Source organism: Condylura cristata, unplaced genomic scaffold (assembly GCF_000260355.1).
Source record: "Condylura cristata isolate star-nosed mole 26May11 unplaced genomic scaffold, ConCri1.0 scaffold00008, whole genome shotgun sequence".
NCBI lineage: Eukaryota > Metazoa > Chordata > Mammalia > Eulipotyphla > Talpidae > Condylura > Condylura cristata.
This window is the reverse complement of record NW_004567109.1, coordinates 37,313,329-37,337,727: the sequence shown is the minus strand read 5'-3', so window position 1 is coordinate 37,337,727 and position 24,399 is coordinate 37,313,329. Positions and strand designations below refer to the sequence as shown.

At 37.1% G+C, this 24,399-nt stretch overlaps 1 protein-coding gene across 1 annotated transcript in view; it reads right to left on the bottom strand.

Annotated features, from left to right (window-relative positions):
• Positions 1–22,279, bottom strand: part of UBE2U (ubiquitin-conjugating enzyme E2U (putative)) — a 28,128-nt gene extending 5,849 nt beyond the window's left edge. Inside the window, exons 1-6 of the mRNA XM_004679076.1 lie at positions 22,214–22,279; positions 20,462–20,543; positions 18,976–19,068; positions 15,555–15,652; positions 11,729–11,849; positions 6,052–6,100 (exon numbers count right to left, since the gene is read on the bottom strand). Of these exons, the coding sequence (XP_004679133.1) occupies positions 6,052–6,100; positions 11,729–11,849; positions 15,555–15,652; positions 18,976–19,068; positions 20,462–20,543; positions 22,214–22,279 (509 nt within the window). The remainder of the gene's footprint in view (positions 1–6,051; positions 6,101–11,728; positions 11,850–15,554; positions 15,653–18,975; positions 19,069–20,461; positions 20,544–22,213) is intronic.
• Between the last annotated feature and the right edge of the window lie 2,120 nt (positions 22,280–24,399).

Here is a 24,399-nt window from a genome sequence, read left to right as displayed (position 1 = left end):
TTATTATTTTTGCAGTCACACTGAAGTAGAAATCTGAAACTTGGTGAAGATAAATTAATCACTTCTATTGCTTCCAGAGCTCCATGTAGTGCTTTCCACTACTAATTGATATACTAAACTAACATTAATTTGCCAATGAAATGTTTCGGCATTTGGCAATGAAGGTAACAAAATGAAAGGTTGCATTATATCTCCTGTGGAAAAGCTTATGATCAATTTGCTGTCACAGATCATTTAGCAGACAACAATGATCCAAGAGGAAGGAAACTGTCAACACACTGTCTAGTGAAAAAAAAAATACACCATCTTCAGACACAATTGTCTTCATTGTTTTTTGTTCTTTTGACGATGACCCATGACCCTCTCCCTTCCCAGTGGTGTCCTGTTCATTTTCAAACTGCTAGCCCTCAGGGGCTTTCTTTTTTTTTTTCATCCAGAATAATTAAAAATATTATCCTAAAAGATACAACTTTAGTATAGTTTAAATATACAAGCAGAATGTCTGAAATATTTGGGAATATTTGCATTTTCATCTGTCTAAAGGAAACCACCCTTTAAAATAAGAAAACACGGCCCTCCCTGGTGGCGCAGCGGGTTAAAGCACTGCACTAAGAAGCTAAAGCCACTTCCGCATGAGTTCGATCCCCGCCTGCCCCGGAGGAGATCCACATGGCGTGGCAGACATCTCCTGACCCGCCCGCTGCTCCCCTCAGCAGTGTACTTCGTCCATCTGCCTGTTCTGTTCCCCACTCTGTCCCTGGTGAATCCTCTCAACCTCCACATCTCTGGCCTGTACCCCAATTCTGTATGAATAAATAAATAAATCTTTAAAATAAGAAAACACCTATTTTACTATTATTCTGGTAAATTACTGTTTACAAAGCTATATAAAACACAAGATTCATGCATTTATAGTTTCAACCTATAGCAGGAATTTAGTGAATATTAGCTTTGGTATTATGAATATGAGAAAGTAGAAGACATAATTTAAAGTGGGACATCAGTGCTTACTACCCTATTGGGGAAAAGATGCAAACCTGAACTGTATATAGAATAGCTTGATCTATTGTAATAAAATATTACATCATTTCACACAGACATTTGGAAACTACAGATACTTCTTTGGCAGTGGTAATAATAAAAAAGAAAAAATAGATATGATTTTGTTTTGAACTTAGTGAGGAAGTCATCACTTGGGTATGGGTCTGAAACAAGTCAAGAGACCCTCTGGGCCAGGGGAGTGTCTTCATAAGGCTCAGATGGGAAGGACATGGTATGTGCATATGTGCAAACAAAGGATGTTGGGGAAGAGATTATGGTAACAAGATAATGACCAGAGTGTAGAGTTCCAATTTCAGAGGATTTGAAATTAAAAAAATTAAGTGAAACTGGGCAATGCAGGGCTTTCAGTTTTAGGCAGAGAATGGATGTGAGTTGATTCAGAAATTTGACTGATTAGGTAAGAGAGCAGTCAGAAGTTCTCAAATAAGGCAATTGAGAAATCAATGTTTGGGTAAGAGTTTTTTTTTTAGTATTAGTAGGCAGGGTAGATTACATGCGGTTAAGTGCAGGTGGACCAGTCAGGAAATGTATACAGTTGTTTAGGCAGGAGATTCTGAGAGTTAATACTAAAGTGGAAGTAAATACTCTGAAGGGGAGGAGATGAATCTGAGACACCCTAAAGAACTAAATGCACTGGCTGTTTGATAGGGTGTGAAAGGTGAAGAATTTGAGGGTCAAATATTCTTCAAAGCCCAGATGATCAGTTAGTTTTGCTATTAGTAGAAAGCATCTAGAGAAACTGAAGTAAAATATGAGTTCAATTTTAAATGTGGCTTTTAGGTGATGACCTTTAAGAGTATGATTGTGAAACTGGGACTGGAAATATGAGATTTGGATCAAATCAACATAAAGGTTGATAGATGATGCCACAGGGAAAAGCAAACTCCAGAAGAGTAAGTAAATGTTTAGAAAAGAGCAGAAACCAAGTCATAGTTAAACGGAGCCAGTAAAAGAAATAGAAAAGATCATTAAGGAAACAAGAGACCTGAGGTGGTACTATTTCACTGAGGCAATGTCCCAGCCATCAGCAAAACCTCAGTACTAAATCTCCAAATGTCTTTGGAGAAGAACTGTGATGTAGTCCAGAGGTTCAGTGGGTGAGAGGATTCACCAGAGACAGAGCGGGGAACAGAACAGGAAGATCTACTGAAAGGGAGCAGCAGGAGAGATAGGAGAGGTCTGCTGTGCCATATGTGAGTTGGTTCCCTGGCAGGAGATCAAACTCAGGCTATACTGGTGATAGTGCTGAGACTTAACTCCTAGGCCACCAGAGACACCAGTGACAGGATTTTTCAAGGCAGTTGTAAGCAGTCAATGAAACCAAGCATGAAAAGGTCAAGATAGGGAGAAAGCACTGAGGGCCAGCTGGTGTCCTCGGTGACCGTGGCTAAGTACCTCATCATTTCTCTCCTGAGAACTTTAAACAGTTCCTATTTATTTTTCTAACTCAGTCTCTTCCTACTCCAGTTTATCATTACACTGCTTGAAAATCAACCCAAATGCCCCAAAATATTTGATGACTGGGTTAAAAAGACGTGGTACATATACACAATATAATATTACTCAACAATCAAAAATGATAAAATTCATGCCTTTTTGTAGCAACATGGATAGAGCTGGAAAGGATCATGCTCGGTGAAATAAGTCAGAAAGAAAAAGAAAAAGAAAAATATTGGATGGTTTCACTCATAGCAGGAGCATAAGGGATCAGGGGAAAAAGAAAAAAAGAGAGAGAAGCAAATGTAATAAAGTAAAAATGAGAACAATGAATAACTATAAACCAGAGACATGGTATGGGGTGGAAAGGGAATGGGATAAAAACTGGGGTGGGAAGAGGGCATGAGAGTATGGTGATGGCACATGGGTGAATTGGTGATGACTGCAAATGAGATGGAAAATGTACAAAATGAAGAATGATATACAAAAAACATATATATATATCTATATATATCTTATATATCTAATTATTGTTTAAAATATCTAACCAAATAAAACCTAGAATTCATTCACTTTGCCCTCTCTTCTCCCTCTTCGAGCTTTAGGTCCTGAACCCTAGCCTGAACCACCACCATCTCTCCCCTGTTCTACAAAAATAACCCAATTCTTCTAGCTTTCACCTTACATTCTTCACAAAACTCCCCCATGCAGCAATTAAACTAACCCTTTAAAAATGTAAATCTCATTAAGTCCTTCCCCTTCTTAAAACTGTATCCCAAAAACTCACTGCAAGGCTAGTAAAATCCAAATTTTTTACCTGGTTTATAAAGCCCTCAGTGATTTGACCTAGCCTATTTCTCTTACCTCATCTATTCCTCTCCTCTTTCTCCCTTGCTTGTTCATGTTACAGTGATCTTTCTGATTCTTGAGTACAGCATGCTCAGGTCCAATTTAGGGCTTGCATGCTTAGTTATTACCTCTGCCTAGAATCTTAGTGTATCTGTTAAGTCACCACTCTCTCCCAATCCTTCACTCCTGGGTGATTTTTGACTAAAACTAAAGTTAAATTATTCTCCCAGACCTCAATTTTGTGTCCTGTCATCAGTTCTGGATCGTCACATTACCATGTGGTTACCTTGCTGCCTATCTGAAGAGGGACTCAATGTCTTGGACAAAGCACTAAATAGCCAGTTTTTGTCCCAGAACAGGGTTTCTCCTTTTTCCTTGGTGATGACTCAGCACTAAAGATCATGTCTATTTCCACCCACCTGATAGGGGAGTGACAAGGTCAATGCTCTTGCTGCCATATAACACTTAATCACTCTGTCAGTGGCTGTAGGTCTTCCAACTCTGAGCTTCTTACACTTTGAGGTGCAGAGTCCCTCAACAGAATGCTGTCTCCTATTCTAGCACAGAGCCCTGATCTAAGGGTTTCTTCTTCAATGTGCTGTTTTGGCTTCAGTCTCTTGGGAACATTTTACATTTCCTCATTGATGGTCCCTGTTTGGAGCATACTTATTTGTCCTTGTTCTTTCTTAATGTTAAAAACATAGTTTAGGATGCAGGAAGGGAGGCAAGGGTACATGTAGAGATTGCCAATTGAACCCAAAAGTTCAATAATAATAATAGAATAACAGCTAACCCTTAAATGACAGGTACCATTATAAGTGGTTTACACATATTAAGCAATTTACTCTCAATACTAATTCTATGTATGGTATTATTATTATTGTTACCATTATGGAATGAAGAAACTGAGGCATAGAGAAGTTAATTCACAAATTTTAGTGCCATCGGTAGCAAATGGGAGAAGAGGGATCTTTGACTTGCTATACTATACTCTTGTCAATGTGTGTGTGCATGTGTGTGAGATAATGCCAAATATTTCATAACCCACTTTCACCTACCTCTAATGTTAATAAATATAAGTATTCAGAGTCAAGCCCAAAGTTATTTTTGGGTCTTATGTAGTTAAATAAAATTTACTTACTTAATGTATTTTGTTGGTCACTCTGTTTTCAACTTTAAGCAATTCTATGATGAACATTCTTGTAATCTATATTTATGCACTTGTTCAAATAGATCCTCAAAGATAAATTTCAAGACGTGGAATTGCTATGCCAAAGCCATGTCTTGTTCCAGAACTTTTAATGTGCTATGCAAATGTTATGCTATTGTCTGTGCTGCAGACAATTATTTAAGTACCCCCCAGACATTCATATTTACTATTCTGACTTTCTAGGTCTCATTTTCCTCTTTTCTGGATTATTTATCAACCTTCCCCCCTCTCTCCTCTAATTTTGTGTGTCAGTTTCATGATGTCAAGTTCTAGCATGTTGTGTTAAAGTCACATAGTGCTATGAGCAGCATCTTTTTTTAATTTCTGTAAGATTTCATTGTGGCTGCTCTATTTAAAAAATAAAAGCTAGCTATAACTTAGTTTATTCCTGTGACAATATACCAGAGGCAAATGTTAGAATTCATTAATAACAAATTACAGCTTAGTATATACTAGGAAAATGGAATATCATTGAAATTTATATTGTATGGCTTCAACTGAATCCTAGAGGTTTCTCTAGAGATACCAGGCTAGAACTAGGTTAGTTCCACAAACCAGACCTGATTTTTGCTTCATTTATGCTTGTTTTTTTCAGAACCTACTGAAGCTAGCACCAGAAAAGTTCTTCTGGTCTGTTTTATTATTAAACACTGGCACTGTGTTGTATACCACTATCAAAAAGAACTTTTTGCTATTCCAGGGATATTTATGTTTTATAAGTGATAGAACAATGTTTATGCATATTCAAGAACTACCTCAGTCTACTATGTGCCAACTGATTCTCTCCACGTTGACAAACTGAAGGGGTAGCAATGTTCTCTGCTGAATCCCAACATAATGAGCTACTCACTAGAATAAGCTTACATTTCCACAAATTTCTAACATTGTTTCACAAATTGAAACCATTTAAGTTACTAAATTTTATTCACCTTAATAGAGAGCCAGTCAAGGAAACCAGGGCCAAACCAAGCATATATGATGATGTACTATATCAAAATAAGACTAATGGAAATATTCAAGATATTAAATGCTGTGGATCACATATACTATAGATGTCTACCTTGTTCAGAGATTCAAGACTGAATTGATGCCATTCTACAAGGCTGTCTCCAAAGTGCCCCATGGCTTTAGCCCCACACCTCTCACCACTTCCCCCCAGAACATTTACCTTCTTATCAATTGTTTGGATTTTTGTGATCTCAAATCTATAATGCTGACAACTTATTTTTTTCATTTTCAACAATGAAAAGAAAAAATTAAAAGGGTAGAAAAGCCAAATATTTATCTTCAAGTTTAATTTAATAGCCTAGAAGGAATTCTCCACATTCTTCCTGAAAACATTTAAAAGATGATACTGGAAAAGAAAAAAGATATCTACATGCTTTCAAAATTAAAAAACTGAAAATTCAATTATGATAGAAATTATAAGCAGTTTAAGTCAACAGTGCTTTTAGTAAAAATATTGACATAGAATTGTATAAAGGAAAGCTTACTTGATGATTTTATCTGGGTTTTTAGGTATCTCAGGCCTGTCATCTTTCACTGTAAAGAAAAATGAAAGGATTCTGGTTTAGTTGGAAGACTGAATATATGAACGCATGTGCTTTCTCCCCAAAGCCTCAGTAAAATAGAAGTAAAGGAATAAAAATAAGATATAAACTGTCAGGTAGAGTAAAAGAAAGGTGAGAAAAAATTTAAGATAGGAAGATGTCAAATATAACTACTTTAGCAGGCCACAGCAATTTGAGACCTAACTACATAATAGAGGAGCCAATAAAAGGCAAGGAGATTTACATTTCACAACTTGAGAAACAGGTCAGGAATTGGAGATGGCAAATACCTTTAAAAGGTGAGAGATACAGTACAGATACCAAAGATGTATGTCCTCATCCAGGGCAACCAGATGACCACCACTGCCTACACAGCAAGGGGAAACTGAGTCTCAGAGACTCAGGGTTGGGAGATACTAGGTATAGAACAGAACAAGTATATGGCAAAGGTTTGAAAGCAGGGAATCAATCAATAATTCATATTGAATAGAAGATCCCTTACTCTCTCCCCTTTACCGGCTCCTAGAATGTAAACAAGTGTTTTTCTTCCTCTGGGTACAAGGTAGAAGATTTATCACAGGAGATATAATTAAGCTTTACTAAAGGTATGACTAGGTCCTTACTGAAAAATCCTACAGTGAAAGCAAAACAACCCATGAACAAGCGCACTCTATTCAGAATGTCCATTTTTATAATGTGCTATTTATCATAAGTATAAGATAGGAATGGATAGTTAAAGATCACTACAGACTTAAAGTCAATATCTTGAAAGGTAACAATCAAAACAGGCTACAAATTGCAAATGGAAGCATATTTTTTTGGAAATCTCCAGAATAAAGAGCAAAGGGAGATAAATAATAGGAGAAAATAGATTTAAAAAATTTAAAGGATAAGGCCAGTAGACCCTAAATATCTAAGCATTTATATATTTAAATGAGAACAGGAAAATGGAGTGGAAAGAAGTTATAAAAGAAATCACTTAAAATTTTCTAAATGTGGCCCTCCCTGGTGGCGCAGCGGGTTAAAAGCACAGCACTAAGAAGCTTAAGCCACTTCCGCATGAGTTGGATTCCTGCCTGCCCGGGATGAGATCCACATGGCGAGGCAGACCTCTCTAGTGGCCCGTCCACTGCTCCCCTCAGCAGTGTACTTCGTCGATCTACCTATCTACCTGTTCTGCTCCCCACTCTGTCTCTGGTGAATCCTCTCACCCTCCGCATCTCTGACCTGTACCCCAGTTCTGTACGAATAAATAAATAAATTAAAAAAAAATTTTTTTCTAAATGCAAGGCATTACAGTTTGCTATTTTAACAGTCTAGAAAATGCTGTACGTGATGCACGAGGAGGCAAGGGAAAAACAAAACCACACCAAGAAATAATGAAGACATTTCAGAATCTTGGGGAAAAAATTTTAAAAGATTCCAGAATGAGAATAAATCACATGTGAAGAAATTGACATCTGAATGAAATCAGACTTCTCAAGAACATCACTAAAACTAGAAAGTAATAGAGTCCTTACAATTCTCAAAGAAAATTGTTTATAAACTAAAATTTAACCAAATTATGAACAGGTGACTGTGGAATAAATACATTCTTAGGGCCTCAAAGTCAAACAAGATTTAGTTTTCGTGTACCCAGAAACACCTGGGAGTAGATATCTCCAACAAAATGAAGGAGCACACCAACCAAGAGAAAAAATTACAAGTCAAGCAGGAGCTCCAACCCCAGAAGTAGGCACAAGGGCCTTCCCAGAATCCTCAGAAAGAACTGCCACTTCAGAATGTAAGAGGATGAGAACCACAGAAAGATGTCTCCACAGTGGAACTGCACTAGCTGAAAACCTGAGAGTGATTTTAAGTGTTGCAAATGCTTTAGGGGCAGAATAGATGGTAGGTATTTATTTTAAAACAAACAAACAAGAAAATGGGAAATAAGGTCATTTGTATAAGAAAAGAAAAATACTGTTGATAGTTCATCTGTGATGAACATTTATTAAGCCATATTAATGTAACCAAACTTTACTAGGAGGAAAGATGGTTGAAACGTCAGTACAAAAGCTAGACATTTATCCTTCAGAAGAAGACTGCACATCATTTCTTATTGAAACTCCAGAAATATTAATACAGAATAAACTTAGAATTCTGGTGGTAAATTCCAAAAGAACCAGCCAAATATGTTGATAGCTGTTAGTGTTTTGCGGGGCCCCACTGGGGTCTAAGGTCTGCCATATCTCATTAATAACCAACTTATATTACTTATTCTTTAAAGTATGAGCATGCATTTATTTGATAGGAAATAGATATTTAACAATTTTAGTTAAAATATGCAACTTAGAGACTCTACTAAAAAGTTACTGGATTACATGGTACAATGAAATACAAACAGAAAAAAAAAAAAGGAGTTTATAACCCCAGCTGATACATATACACACGCACACACCATCCTGTTAAACTTAGGTTTTTCCATATGTCCTGACACCTGCAGATAATAGTCTAACAGTAACAATACTGTAACATCAACAACAATATTGCATTAAGTGATGGTATGAAAATTTATACTCTAAGCTTCTGCACAACAAGAGAAATCATCAGTAAAATAAAAAGACCCCCAACTGAACTGGAGAAAATATTTGCACATTACACATCTAACAGGCAGCTGGTATCCAAGATCTTCAAGTAACTTGGATAACTCAATGTAAAAGAAAATAAAGAACCAATTTTTAAAAATGGGGAAAAGAGCCAATAGACACTTCTCTAAAGAAGACATACAAATGGCTGACACACACATAAAAAATGCTCATAATGACTTATCACCAGGAAAATACAAATCCAAACCACAATGAGATACTATCTCACCCTAACTGTACGTAAGGAACAGAGGTCACAGTTCATAAGGAGAAGGCACTGCTAGGATATGGGAAGGTCACTGGGATCTCCACTAACTTGGTTTGACCTCATACCTTAACATGTTTTTGTTAATAAACCTGGGTAAAGACCATGCTATTCAGACTAGGGAAAGTTTGGAGAATAAGAGGCATTTTCATGATTACATACCAAATATCAGACTTAGATTGAAGATAGCTAGAGTAACTACAGCCAATTGATTGAGAGGAGGAAAAGTTCTCAATAGTTTCAAGCTACATTGTCACAAAGAAGGGCCAAAACTTCTTGTTCTGGATTTCACTGGCTACAACCTAGCAGACCTATATATTAGTCCAACTTCAGTTGTCTGGGGCAACAGACAAGAAATATTTTTTTTTTCTATAGGAAATTCCTTTTAATGCTTGAAGACAGCTTTTACAATTGCTCTTATCTTTTTCTACAATTAGCTGAAGTTACACAGTTTCTTCAGCCAAAGGTAATGTGATGCCGCATAATGAGCATATTGGTTTCCCGGAGCAGAGTAAAGCACATAGTGAAATTTTCATTCTTAGCTTACATTAAATTTGTGATCAAATCACTCCTGAGAATGTTTTTTGTAGAATAGAGTTCTACTATCAAGTCCCTCCCATTTTCTCCTGGGGAATTTTAATTCCTTGATCCCAAAAGAATGACTTTATGTTCAATCCATAAAACACGGGGACACAGTGGAAGTAGGGATGGGGTTGAGACCCTGGTGCTGCTTGGTGTCTGTAGTCTGTACTATACCCATCATCCCTGATCCTGGCTTCCTTCTGAGAAAGAGGCTGTGAGGATCAAATGAGTAAATGTGAAAGTACTTTGTAAACTAAGAAGTAAAATCATGATCTAAGATTATATGTATTTTTTCATTCCTTCAATCTATGAATTTTTATTTGATACCAATAGCCAGATACTAGGCTGGGAACAGAGGATATAGTTGAACCCTATAATTAGGTTTACAAGCTAGGTGCCTTTTGAGTTTCTAGTTTATACAATTAACTATCTGTTCCAGTTTTCTGTTATCTAAAAATGTGGTAAAACTCCTATGCTTTCTCTAGATCTTCTGGTTAAGATTTTGCATGTATACCAGTCTCACTGCACTTAGCAGAGAATTTTTTAAGCTGTTACAAGAAATTAATTCTCTTAGAGTGAATTTTTCATAAATCTTACATAGCACCTAACTTTGAATGAATGAGTTGTCTGCACTTTTCAATCCTCACTCATGCAGCAGTATCTACAGTATTGGGGTTGTTATTTTCTTAGAGGGGTTCAGAAAATCACTGTTTCCACAACACCCTAGGCTACTGTGCTGCTGAGATGGCAAGCAAGCTGATAACAATTTACTGTCTTGGATTTTCACATCTTACACCAAAATAACTAAATAACAAAGTGAAAATCAACCAAAGTACTATTTCTTTGTTCATTTGCTAGGTGATTTTTGCAATTTGGGCAGCTTTCATATCTGGTGATGGCAGAAATAAAAGGAATGAAGGATGATCTCTACCTGACAGAAGACAAAAGAGCCAACTTCTTTTCAGTTTTCTTTTCATCCTGTCTTTGCACAACAAAAACAAACTATTGCTCATAGAATTATTTACTGCAGAAAATTCATTAAAATTAGTTTTTAAAATTCCATCCACGAGAATATGGACACAGCTCTGTCAGACCTTTGATTATAATTGTAAAGTAGGGCTCCCTGAAAGATTAAGTTATTTGTTTTATTCATTCTTTCATTCCACAAATGTTTAGTAAGTGCAAACTAGTGCAAACTCTGTATGCAAACCAGTCTCAAAACTGTCAGGGAATGTTTGAGGAACTCAATGGCGATCGTGACATGTTTGAAGACATCAATAAAGATGCCTGACCACAACCTCTTCTTTTGTATCAGACCCAGAATCCCTGTGGAAGAGAACACTTGAGCTTGGTCACAAATTTACAGATTTGGTAATTGGACTGGTGGGTCCTAGAAGAGAACTGGAAGAAGGAGACAATGGACAGCTGAGAGAGCAAGCACATGAGAGATTAGTTTAATGGAGTGAGTCTGAATAATACGAGTCACTAGGTGAGGTTGCTCCAAGAAAAAGAGGCAGAAGGAGGCGGCGGCAGGGCAGGGTACAAAGAAAAGAACTATGTCACTAGGGGCCCAACCCTGGTTTGTGACCAACTTGTCTTGGCATAAGGAGCCAATGACCTTGTTCTGTAAAATGTACAGAGCACACAGGAGCAATGGAAGCTGTGCAGTTAAGATGGCAGGATGAGAATAAGCATCAAGAGTATCAGAAAAACTGGTCAACAGAGCGGAAAGATTGAAGAATTTCAGTTGCCATTTCCACAGGGACTCTTAGAAGGAATACCTGGGGGAGAATTCAGCAGGATTTTTTTTTCCAGATTGAGGAAAGGGGTCCTGAATCAGTAAAATCTGGGTAGTGCAGGTATAATCTGAGGAATAATTACCACAGACCAAATAATTGAATTGTGTCATATATTTATAATTGGTATCATCTATCCATATCATTATAGCATTTAAAGAAAATAAATTTATGATATTTGATTTTTTTTTTAAAGATCACACTGGTTTGACAAGTACAATAGTTCTCAGTAAGACTGCATTTTTGAGATAGATACAGAAAGCATTCCCCTATATAAGCCTTTGCTAGATAAGTTAATTGCTATAAATGTGTATTTAATAAGTTGCAAATAATAAGTAGGTTCTTCTTACATAGTAATGGCTGTTGGGAAAGTCTCTGCACTATGAGTCTGTACTTGGATTCATCTGTAGTCAATATTTTGGCTGCTTCCAAATTCACTGGATTTTCTAGCATGGGATTAGACAGCATAACCTATAGGAAAACACAGAATATAGAGTTTATACTGTCAAATTCTTTCTTTGAGCAAAAAGATAAACATATAAGAAATATTTATTAAATGCCTACTATGTATCTAATTAGAGAGCGAGCCAAATAGATATGGTCCCTAGATTCAAAAAACATGAAAAAGAGTTTCCAAATTTGTTTAAGAAAATATATTTCCTTAAATGTTAGTCAGACAAGAAAATTTCAACCTGAGTTATATGTACATCTTATTTTGGGATGACGATAACGTGTGTTAGTGAAACCATGGGCTTTTTGTGTATATTTAACGTTTTTTTTTTCTGAAAAGGACCATTTTTCATTTTTTCTTAAATGTATCTATCCTAACAGCTAAGAACCAGTGAGCCAGACCACATCTTTCAATGTATATTATAAGAGTTGTTTATTACAATGAATGGTTTATAGTATAAGGAATGCTATTTTCATTAAAAAGTCACCTACATTTAAAACTCTGTGCTAATCAATGACCTCAGTCATCCCAATACTTATGGGATGCAAAACTATTTCCTGTTTTTGATGTCAAATATGCAAGGTGTCAAATTGGGGAAGACTGGGTGAAGATTTGCATAAGCCCTTCCCATACATTTCTTTGCAACTTCCTATTAATCTGTACTTACTTTATCTTGAAATAAATATTTTTAAATGTATTTTTTATTGATGTCATAGTGGCTTACAACACTATGTATGGTTTAGGGATGTAGGGGCCTCTTTAGATGTTTTACCATACCATACATACAGCCAAAACCATACATACAGCCAAAGTCCTAACAATCCTCTATTATAGTTCTTTAGGTACCCTCCCTTTGTTAGGGATGTAGGGGTCACCTGTTCAGATGTTTTACCATACCATACATACAGCCAAAGTCCTAACAAAGCTCCTATAGTTCTTTAGGTACCCTCCCTTTGTTCCCCTCTGGTAGTCTCAATTCTACACTTAATTTTGCCTATTTCTTTGTTTTGTTTCTTTATATTCCACATAGAGAAATCATCCAACACTTGTCTTCCTCCTTCTGACTTATCTCAGCATAGTCCTCTCCAATCCCTCCCATATTGTTGCAAATGGCAAGATTTCTCATTCATCTTGGCTTTACACTGTACATTCATGAGCCAAACAACAGGATCAAAGTAACTTATAAAGTCCTTCTGTAGCTTATTCCTTTCTATCACATGAATTTAAATTGAATTTATGTGTAAAGAGAACTAAACATGAGGAAACACCAAAACACTTCCACTAAAAAAATGAACACATTTTAACAGGAGATCAAATTTAGATCACAGATAAACAAACTCATGTATTGAGGCTTGTGTACACTTCAAAATCCCTCCAGATATATGAATGATTAATTTGGTGTCTGCAGTAGTTTTCTATCGCTGCTGTAACAAATTACAGAATTTGGCAGCTTAAAAGAACACAAGTGCATTATCTAACATTTCTGCAGGTGGGAAGTATGGGGTGGTTGGTCTGGCTTCCTTTTTCAGATTTAGTAAGACTGAAATCACTGCAGTACTTTGTTCAGAAGTTCTAAAAAAAGTGTACTTCCACATTCATCCAGGTTGTTTGTTAGCAGAATACAGTCACTTGCATTTGTAGGAGTGAAGTCCCTTTTTCTGTACTGGCTGTTAGCTGGGGGTCACCCTCAGAGAGACCATCCATCCAAGAACGCTCTTGCTTGTCCTTAATCTTAGACTCCTACATCTCAGAGGCAACAAAGGTATGGAAACCCTGCTTATTATACCTGATATCTTTCTGACCACCCCTATCACATTCCTTTCTTCTTCCTTCCACTGTATTTCAAGTGACTCTTCTGTCTTCCCATTCATTGTTAAGGGTTCATGTGATTATTTTCAGGCCAACCGGCACAGAATTTAGCATAGCCTTCCTATTTTAAAGTGAGTTGACTAGTAACCATAATTCCATTTGCAAAGTTCTTTACAGCAGTACTGGGCTAGAGTTTGTTTGGATAACCAGAGGTGGTGGTGGTTGGGGGGTGTGGGGGGACATCTTTAAATTCTGCCTAATATAGCTTTGCATCTGGACAAAACAGGTGATCAATCATAACAAACTTAGTAGTTCTGCCAGGCCATGATCTTGTTTATTTGGCACCTCAAAATTAATATTAACCAAATTGCAAATGTTTCTTTTGTAATTCATTATTTTGAATGATATGCTAACTATATTTCAAAATATACACAAAATAATTACAACCAGAATTCCTAAGTGTAGATGCAGGTCAAGGTGGATAACTGTCCTGAGAGTCATAGAAGTGATGGCAAGCTTTTGCAATATTCCTCCATCTAATATTTGAAAAGCAACAAGAATATTCTGCTGCTTTTTGAATTCCTTGTTTAGAAAACACATTGGACAGCATTTCTAAGAACACTGAATTGCTCAAGTAAGGATTCAGAAGGGGCTACCCTAAATCTTCCAAAGTTGGTGGAATGTAAGTGAAACCTCTTTAAGAGCAAGCTTTTAGTCTTTGGCTGGAGAGATAACCTTCATCAGGCAGAGACATCTTTTGAAGTTTATTCAATAATTTTTGCATTAACTGTGCCAAAGCCTTCTCATATAAAACATATACAAGCTATTAAGTATGCTTGATTATTGTTACAAACTGGAATTTAAAGAATATTTTAAAACATATATATGAAACACTGTGCTAAAATAGTAAAAAATAAATAGTAAAAAAAAATGGTATAAAATACCATTTAGCCACATGGTAGGAAGAAATAACTCTAGAGGAGTACTTCTCCAGAAGATAAACAGAAATTCTGAAGCACTAGTAAACTTCTACAACAGCAGGTATGTTGCATTACATCCAATTATTAAAGCCCATGCATTTGGAATTCATCCTATGGATGGGTGTTAGTATGCAGTTGAACAAGTGTTCAAAGAAATTAGGATTATAAAGTTTTTAGAAGAGATAACTAGCATATTTAGACCTTAAAGTATTTTAAGCACCATTTTTAAGTATTAACCTTTGACCAACAGTGTAATAATTATGTTTCTCACATTATCAAAAGGATAGCTGACACATACAATGTAGGCTTTAGACACCATGGGTATTCAAATTTTATTACTTAAAATTAAATAAAATGAAAAACTCAGTGTCCCTCAACTATATTATCCACATTTCAGTGTTCAGTAGCCACAGATGACTAGTGGCTACTGTATAGGTCAGGCTTGGTATCTCCATCAATGCAGAAAGTTCATTGAGTATCACTGACCTTCAAAGGTTTATGACAGTATGTAAAACAAGTAGCACACATTTTCATAAGCAAATGACAGTGCTGAACATTTTAAGTTGTGATCATTTGATTCACTCCTCTGAGGGAGGCAAAGTTCCTTATGAATGAAGAAAGATCTAAACACATGTAGTATGATGAAGTTTGAGCCCAAAGAAAACCTAAGATTATTTCCAGAATTAAAATAGTTCCTTCCCTCTTTTCTAAAACATGAATTCTTTGGTTGTGAAGGGCATTCAATGGGAATTTCATTTTGAAAAAATAGCCCTTATAATTCAAGTTCCATTTTATCATTGTAGAAATGTTGATTTAAATAAGTTTACTCAAATTCTATAAACATTCAAATATGCATTGTACATCTGATCCCTTATATTTTGAATAACTGGGATAAATGAAAGAACTAAAGAGAGCATTATGCTAACATGTCCTTACCTGGAGGCTAAGTAAGATGCTGCTTAATGTATATCTGGTATTCCACTTACTAGGATTGTCCAAGAAATCTATACAGGGCTGACCAGTATGTTGATCTACTGTATTGAAATAATGCAATAATGTTAACACATTTAACAAAATTATTATTTAAAAATTATGAACATTAAGATATAGGCAAAATCAGAAAACACATGCCAAATCAGGAAAATAATTGCAACAACCCTCACTTGTTATGTGGCTTTGTTTAATTCAGTAATTCCACTCTTGCTATGTGATAACATTATTAATAAGTCTGACAATTCACAAAACTAAGAAATTCAACCAATAGACTTGAAAAAGTGCTTAACTTATATGCATTCAAAGTGTTTGTTGAAATAGCGAGGTTATCAAAGCAGCAAAAAAATTTCTACAAAATTTCAATGCCCAGATTGGAGAGTGCTAAAATAAGAACCTTATATATACTTCCTGGTATGAGTAAAAATACAATCACTGAAAGGCAACTGGGTTTCATTTATCTGAAGACACAGAACCTTACATAATCATCTTCTGGAGTTTGGGGCTTATCAACAACAGTCCATTCCTCCCAAGTTCATATGTAATAAAACAGACCAAGGTTGAAATGGACTTAAAAAGCAAACATCAACACTACCTAAGACTGTAATGGAGAATAATAAACTTGATCACACCTTTAAGGGGATTCTGCACAAGTCCCACTGAATTGAACTTTCCACCCCCAAACTAAGCTTTCTACCTAACAGATGGTTGAAGAGAGTGTTGAGAAACTTCTGAGTTACACATGCTCAGTTTCTTCTTCTATTTCCCTAAATAAATAAGTCATTCCCTATCAGAGGGGTGAGCAAAGAAAAAAGTACTATTGTTTTCTCATATTTGTTCTGGATACCAAGTTTGAGCTACTCTACAGAAAGGAAAGGGATGAGAACAGGGGATCAGAACAACCCTCACTTGTTACGTGGCTTTGTTTAATTCAGTAATTCCACTCTTTGCTTATTTTAAGCACATAAATGGCAAATGTACACAATATATATTTTTTAAAGATTTATTTATTTGTGCATACAGAACTGGGGTATAGGTCAGAGGTGTAGGGGCAGTGAGAGAATTCACCAGAGACAGAGTGGGGAGCAGAACAGGCAGACTGTCATAGTACACTGCTGAGGGGAGCAACGGACGGGTGTGGAGAGGTCTGCACCTCTGGGGCAGGCGGAATCGAACTCATGCTGAAGTGGCGTGAGCTTCTTGGTGCTGTGCTTTAACCAGCTGCACCATCAGGGAGAGCCCAAAATTTTTTATTCTAAATTTAATCTCGTCCTTTAAAAATAGGTCTTAATTACGAAATAAGGTACTTGAAAATAATATACTTGAAAAAATTTACATAAAAGTATATAAAGGTAAAATAAGAATTAATGCTACTTTTCAGTTATTGCCAGTTGGTCTAGATAAACACACAAAAGTATGCGCGTATGACTTTGTTTATTATTCTCTGCTACTCCCATCTACCTTTGTTCCCTAATTATTCCATTTAATGTCAGGAGAATTTTTTTAAATAAATGAACAGTATTGGGGGCTCCCTGGTGGTGCAGGGGTTAAAGACAGCCCTATCAAGCTATTCCAGCCTCTGCAACACTAGTTCAAACCCCACCCACCAGGAGGTGACCTGGAAAACTTCTATCTCACCTACTGCTCCCCTCAGCAGTGTATTTCAGAACATTGACCTGTTCTGCTCCCTACTTTGTCTCTGGTGAATCCTCTCACCCCCCACACCTCTGACCTGTACCATGGTTCTTGTATGCATAAATAAAAAAATCTTTTAAAAATAAATAAATGAACTGCATTTTCATTTTATTCTTCAAAGGGTTTTTTTTTTCATTTATAAATTGCCAACATATCTCTGGACATACTTATTTTTAAAATATCTGAGCATGGGCCCTCTCTGGTGGCGCAGCGGGTTAAAGCACAGCACTGAGAAGCTAAAGCCACTTCCGCATGAGTTCAATTCCCGCCTGCCCCGGAGGTGACCACATGGCGTGGCAGACCTCTCCTGACCCGCCCGCTGCTCCCCTCAGCAGTGTGCTTCCTCGATCTGCCTGTTCTGCTCCCAACTCTGTCTCTGGTGAAGCCTCTCACCGCCCCTGAGCCTCTGACCTGTACCCCAGTTCTGTATGTACAAATAAATAAATCTTTAAAAAAAAAATATCTGAGCATGAACCATCTTCCAGACAGTATAGATTCTAGGGATATAGCAATGACCATAAGTCTAAAGCTTCCTTATTACATTTAAAGCAACATATACAGGTATAGGATGTTTTACTTAAAAATGCTTATATTAATGGACATTGTTTCCCTCCCCCCATTTCTAAAACAGCTATTGGGAAAACATCTTTAAGTATTAAATATATTCTTTATACATTTATGAAAGCATTTATATGAAATAATTTATTAACATGGTATTACAGGAATTTAGAGCTACTTGTATTTTATATTGATTAGAAACTATCAAATTGTTTCCCAAAAAGGTGACAGAAAGGTACTCATGTCAGTGATGACATTTGTCCACTTCTGCTAAAATTGGATACTATTTTTTAAAATTTGCAAACATAGCTTATGAATCATATTTTAGCTTTAATATTCATTTATTTTCTTACTAATTGAAGCTGCACATTTTTGTTCTGTTTCTCCTATCATGTGCTTATAGCTTTTACCATTTTTCTATAGTTTTATGTGTTTTTTCTTATTGGTTCACAATGCTCTTCATATGTTATGGATATCTGTTTCTTATATTGTAATTATCCTCCTCAGTTTGCAAAAGCTAATGTATAGTATATCCCTTTTAATAATGTCATTGGCTGTGGAGACATTATTAAAAAGCTCATGAAGTTTAATTTGTCATGGTTTTCTCATGAGATAAAACCATGGGCTCACTAAGCCCATACAAATTCTACTGGATTTTTTCTGTTTATCATCTAAAACTTTTAGATTTTTTTCATCCATCTGAAATTCACCATGTGGGTAGCTAAATTGATGTAACAATTTAACTTATGTTTTCTAAAATATTAAGTTATTAATACATCATTTCTTAATTTTAAAAAAGATATAACTAAAATAGTGAATAACACTATGGTTTTATATATATATGCATATATATATTAGAATGGTTAAATTTCTGATTCAGTCATTAAAAATGATCTTTTGAAGAATGATTAATGCAGAAATATGTAACTTAAGTAAAAAACTGCAATAGATGCAAAACTTTATATGTAATACCTCAGCCCCATAGAAAATATATATACGTAGAAAAAAACAAACAAAAAAAATGATAGTTTCCCTTTGAATTATGAGTTAAAGTGCTAATTTCTCCACCTTTTAAAATTCTCCAATAGTGATTAAAATTTCATTTGGTCCTTACCATTGGGATGAAAAGGAATTGTTTTAAATTTCACAACTGGTGGGACCAAGTTGTACTTCAATGTAAAATTTATTTTCAGTTGGAAGAATAATCCTATGATATAGAAAGAAACAATTTTATTCAAGTGTCATGTTGTTCTGATAACTCGAACCCTCAAGTTTCTTCTTATAGTTTAATTTTCCCAGCCTTTCTAATTGTATTACACAGACTCCTCTAAGTAGTATAATAGTCTCTCCATTATTTACTCACACTGAACACAGTTACAGCCTGTATCCCAAAAGTCCGTTTCATGCACTTACTCCATCATCCTAACACCTGCACATTTCACTGTGTAGGTCTGTAACTCACTGCTCCATACCCTATCTTGTCCATAAGATTTTCTCATGCCGTTTACTCTGTCTGGATTTCTTTCCCCTTTTCCTAAACCTGTAAAACTTTTCTACATTATTCAGGACTCAACTCAAACTCAAAATCCATTCCTAACTCCTCAAAGCACAATTAACTAATCACTGTCTCCTTGGTGTTTTGTTTAGAATACATAATAGCACATGTTCTTTATTATAATTGTCATTTACATGGCTTCCCCCCACACATACCTCACTAAACAATCTCATTAACCCACAAGTGAAAAAGAGAATGCTAACTAAAATGTATAGTGACCCAGTCTTCTTGAGAATTTGATTTATGGAAATTTGTGGGAAAATGATAGAGGAAAAAAATGAAATGCAGGAGTTTGATGTCAGCAGGAATTTTGACATCTATTCTCTTTCACAAAAGACTTGTAAATGACATTTTCAATTAATATTACTTATTGTGTCTACTTCTTAATTGTAATAACCTTAATATTTGGCACAAAGAAAAATTCAGTCATAAAATGTCCATCTATGTCAATATGACCAAAAAATTTAAGCCATATACTTTTAATTTTAAAAAATAATATAATAGTTTATTTTTACATCATTTTGTGCCTTTTCCCATCTCAGTTGTAATTCTCTCTCAGTTGGTGATGGTGGGCTTCCCATCACCAAATCACCTGTTTGCCATCACCATAGTCCAGTGCACTTCCTCCCACTGTTTTTGATCCCATTCTCCATTCCACCCCCATAAAATGTCTCTGGGATATAGTTGTTCATTATTATTATTATTTTCTCCGCTGGTTCTTTATACTCCTTCTATGAGTGAAACCATCTGGTATTTTTCCTTTTCTTTCTGGCTTATTTCACTAAGCATGATTTTTCCATTTTTCCAGCTCCATCCATGTTGCTGCAAAAGGCATGTGTGTGTGTTTTTTTTTGGTTGCTGAGTAATATTCCATTGTGTATATATACCACATCTTTTTAATCCAGTCATCTACTTTTTAAGCCACAAAGTCATGCAAACACTTTGAGAAGTCTAGAAAATTTATATGATACAACTTTATAAATAGAAAGAAAATAAATTGCTATTGGTATAACTTTTGAAAAAGTTACTGGTTTTGAAAACAAACCTTGCCAGGCTGTATCCTGTAGACCTTCAATCTGTGCTTCCCATTCCATCAAATCTTCATTCACAGGAAAGGCACTTATACCCTTTAATTAAAAAAAAATCAAAGCAAAAATAAAGATTAAATGAGTCAAAACTTATTTAATCAATTAAATCAAAGATTTGAAAATCAAAAATAAGGTTACAAAGAATTCCAAAATCTCATTTTCTTTTTCTAATAATTAGTTGATGGGGTGGGGGGAAGAGCTACATATGCCTTATTTCACGGAAGGTAAATTCTAGGAAACATGCAGTAATAAATTTAAAATAAGTGATAGGCATAGAAATAACCAGTGGAATGAAGGACCAGGACTGGGATGTGTGATTTAGGGACGTCAATTTAAGATAGACAAGAACGAAATAAGTTGAAAAGCATGGGCTCTTATGGATGTCTTCGCTGAAGACAAGCAACCAAAACAAAAGCAAACAAACAAACAAAAAACTTTAAAATACAATTCTAAAATTATGCTTGTATACAAGGATAAATTTGTCGTAAGCTTTGGGGTCCAAATCAGGGACAAGAATGTATTTTATAGAAAACCTATCAGGTCGGCTGAAGAATCCACTTAAATATGCTCAACATTTCTGAGCAACCACATAGCTATCATACACACTAATCTGAATAAACACTAAACGGTCACCTACATTTTCTGTATTCACAGAGAAACTGAATTCTGTTCCAGCAGCTTTTCAAAGTTCAGGTAGGGCACAAACGCCAGGTTAAGCTCCCCATGTGGAAGGGCTGAGGCTCACTCCAGGACCTACCTACCCTGGGACAGCATCTCCAGGGAAGGCTGCACTTAGAAACAGACCGCGCCGCTGCGCTGCCTGGGAAGCAGCCCTCCTGTTACAGCTTTCTTCCCTCTCTCTCCCCAAAGGGTTCCCTTGTCCACACCCCCCTTCCATGTTTTATTTTCCACACTGTACACGATAAACCCCATGAACATTAACAACCTCACCGATGGCATTCAGGGCAAAGCTGTCCCGTGTTCAAATGACCAAGAGGGGCATTTATGTGCGCCTGACAGCGGCTGTCACCAAGTAGAATATAAGACTTAAGAAAAAGGGGCTTTGAGTCCAAAAGTCCTGTAATGAGAGTCTAAGGGCCAAATCTTTGCCGAAACTACTGAGGCTTAGGTTTTTGGTAGGAAAAACAAAGACTGCCCTGCACCTCCCCTTCACTTCCTGAGGGACCCTACCCTGATATTCAGGGTTAATGCCACATAAATTAGGGGGCCCAGTGCACCCAATATCGCTATTATTATTAAGCAGTGATCGCAGTTATTATGATGACAGAGATGATGTGAAGGAATCATTAAAAGACAATACAGTGGGCGCACCTTAGGTTGAACGAAATTATGCCGTACAAAATAAACACGGATGGCTCTCCCTGGTGGCGCAGCGGGTTAAAGCACAGCACTGAGAAGCCAAAGCCACTTTCTCATGAGTTCGATTCCCGCCTGCCCCGGAGGTGACCACATGGCGTGGCAGACCTCTCCTGACCAGCCCGCTGCTCCACTCAGCAGTGTACTTCGTAGATCTGCCTGTTCTGCCCCCACTCTGTCTCTGGTGAAGCCTCTCGCCGCCCCTGAGCCTCTGGCCTGTACCCCAGTTCTGTATGAATAAATAATCTTTTAAAAAAATAAATAAAAATAAAAATAAACACGGATTACACGTTTTTTTAAAAAAATTCGCACCCCAAGTACCCATTACTCACCGTGTAATTGTTCCTCCTCAACTGTCGGTACTCTCTTTCCAGCAAAAGGTAAGCGCTGCTGTGCATGGTAAGGCGGCAAAGGGTCTGTCACTGGGTCCACACTCAAGGGGTCTACTCTGAGGCAGGTTTTCTGGGGTTCCGTGTCACGCTCTCACACCTAGTTAGCGGACGGAGTGGCCTGCTGTTTAGCACTCTAGAACACTGCGAACGCCTCAGATAAAAGGGCTTCAGCGCGGGCATGTAACAGTGACTTTCCTTCTCCTCTGCCTCCTTCAAGCGAGGACTTCCAGAAGAGATTTTCTGCCAGCAGTGTGTCTCTGCTGTGCCACAGCCCACCCCCTGATGTCAAGGTAAACTTGAAGGGGCACCTGGGACGGGCATGTTTGCATGTGAAGCGAGCGTGAGGGCTGTGCGTGCAGGCCGTGGTGGTTGGGCGGCGTTTCAGCTTCACAGGTGGAACTCCGTGACCACTTAGCTGGAGCAGGCACGCACTTTGCCACACAGCAGGAGGGGAGAAGTGGAGGAGGTGGGTGGGAGGTTGGCTTCCAGTCAGCCAATCAGAGACAAAGGGTAGGGGGCTGGAAACCCTCATAACCAATCATCATCTGCTTTACTTTGAGAAGCCAATGAGATCCCTTGTCAAAACTATGACTCTACCTCCACCACCTGTAGCCCCAATTTAGCAAAGTTCACCAAAGAAAAAAAAAAAAAAAAGGTAACCGTTGAGGGGCTTTCCTTGGTGGCCCAACTGGTTAAAGCACCGCTTTCTGAAGCCAGTGCAGCACGACGAATTTGATCCCCTGTCTGGGAGCTGACCCACATGGCTTGGCAGAAAAAAAAAAAACAACAAACCGTTGCCCAACCAATTAGTGTAGAGGGCTTGGAGTCAATTCCCAGGGTTCTGAGCACAGATAACAGCAACTTTCATTTGCAGTCTTCTGAAATGATTCCTTATTTCTTTAAATATCAGGTAACAGGTTCTCCCTGGTGGTGCAGCGGGTTAAAACACAGCACTAAGAAGCTAAAGCAACTTCCTCATGAGTTCGATCCCTGCCTGCCCTGGAAGTGACCACATGGCACGGCAGACCTCTCCTGACCTGCCTGTTCTGCTCCCCCTTCTGTCTCTGGTGAAGCCTTTCGCCGCCCCTGAGCCTCTGGCCTATACCCCAGTTCTGTATGCACAAATAAATAAATCTTTAAAAAAAAAAATCAGGTAACAAATGACGAGTAGATCCATGTCTATGCTTATTAATACCTTAAGCTACATGGCATGTCACCATTCACAATACGTTCACATACCTATTATTATGTCATTGAGTCTTACAGTTACCTTGGGAGAACGTGGAATGGGGAACTATTTAAAAATTCGAAGATTCTGAACTCATACTGCAGTTTTGCGCCTATTGTCCCTTCTATCTAGATGCTTATCACATTTCCTCCCCCAATTTTACTTTCACTCGTTCTCCAGATTTAATTTTACCTTTCACTCATTACGGGATCCTGTAAGAAAAAGTAGGCTCCTCTTTTGTGACCCTGTATTTACCTCCATATTACCATTCATCCCACAGTATCACAACTGTCCATTGTCTTCTCCAGCAGACTGTGAAACTACTTACAGTAGGTCATTTGCCAACTTCAACTATAGAAACAGTCTATTTCAGAGGCTTGTTCAGAGGCTTGCTATTTTCTTTCTTATTTTATGTACTAATTTTATAGAACTGGGAGTCAGTCATTCCAGTCACTCATTCATTCATTCATACGTTCATTTTAATTAAGCAACTACAGTACATGCTGTGGAATGACTCCAGGCAAGTCACTTATCTTTATGGCTCCAGTATACAATAAATAAGAATAAAAAACAAAATTATAATTTCACTTCATGTTAAGTGCTATATAGACAATGGAAGTTAAGGGTTAAGAACGAATAAGGAATAAGGAAATGGATGTCAGTTGTCATCACTGACTGACCCGTGTTGGTGTTTTAAACATTAACTTACTTCCTGTGTGGAAGAGAGGTGGTTTTGGCTACTGAGGTTCCTGAGCTAGTGAGGGGGAGTGGTGCTTTGGTGGGAAATGGAAATGGGAGTGATGTGTGTGTGCATGTGTGTGTGTGTGTCTAGCATTTAGCATTGTGTGTGGCAACTAGCTCAGTTTGTTTCCTACAATTAAAAGCAACAGGAACTGAA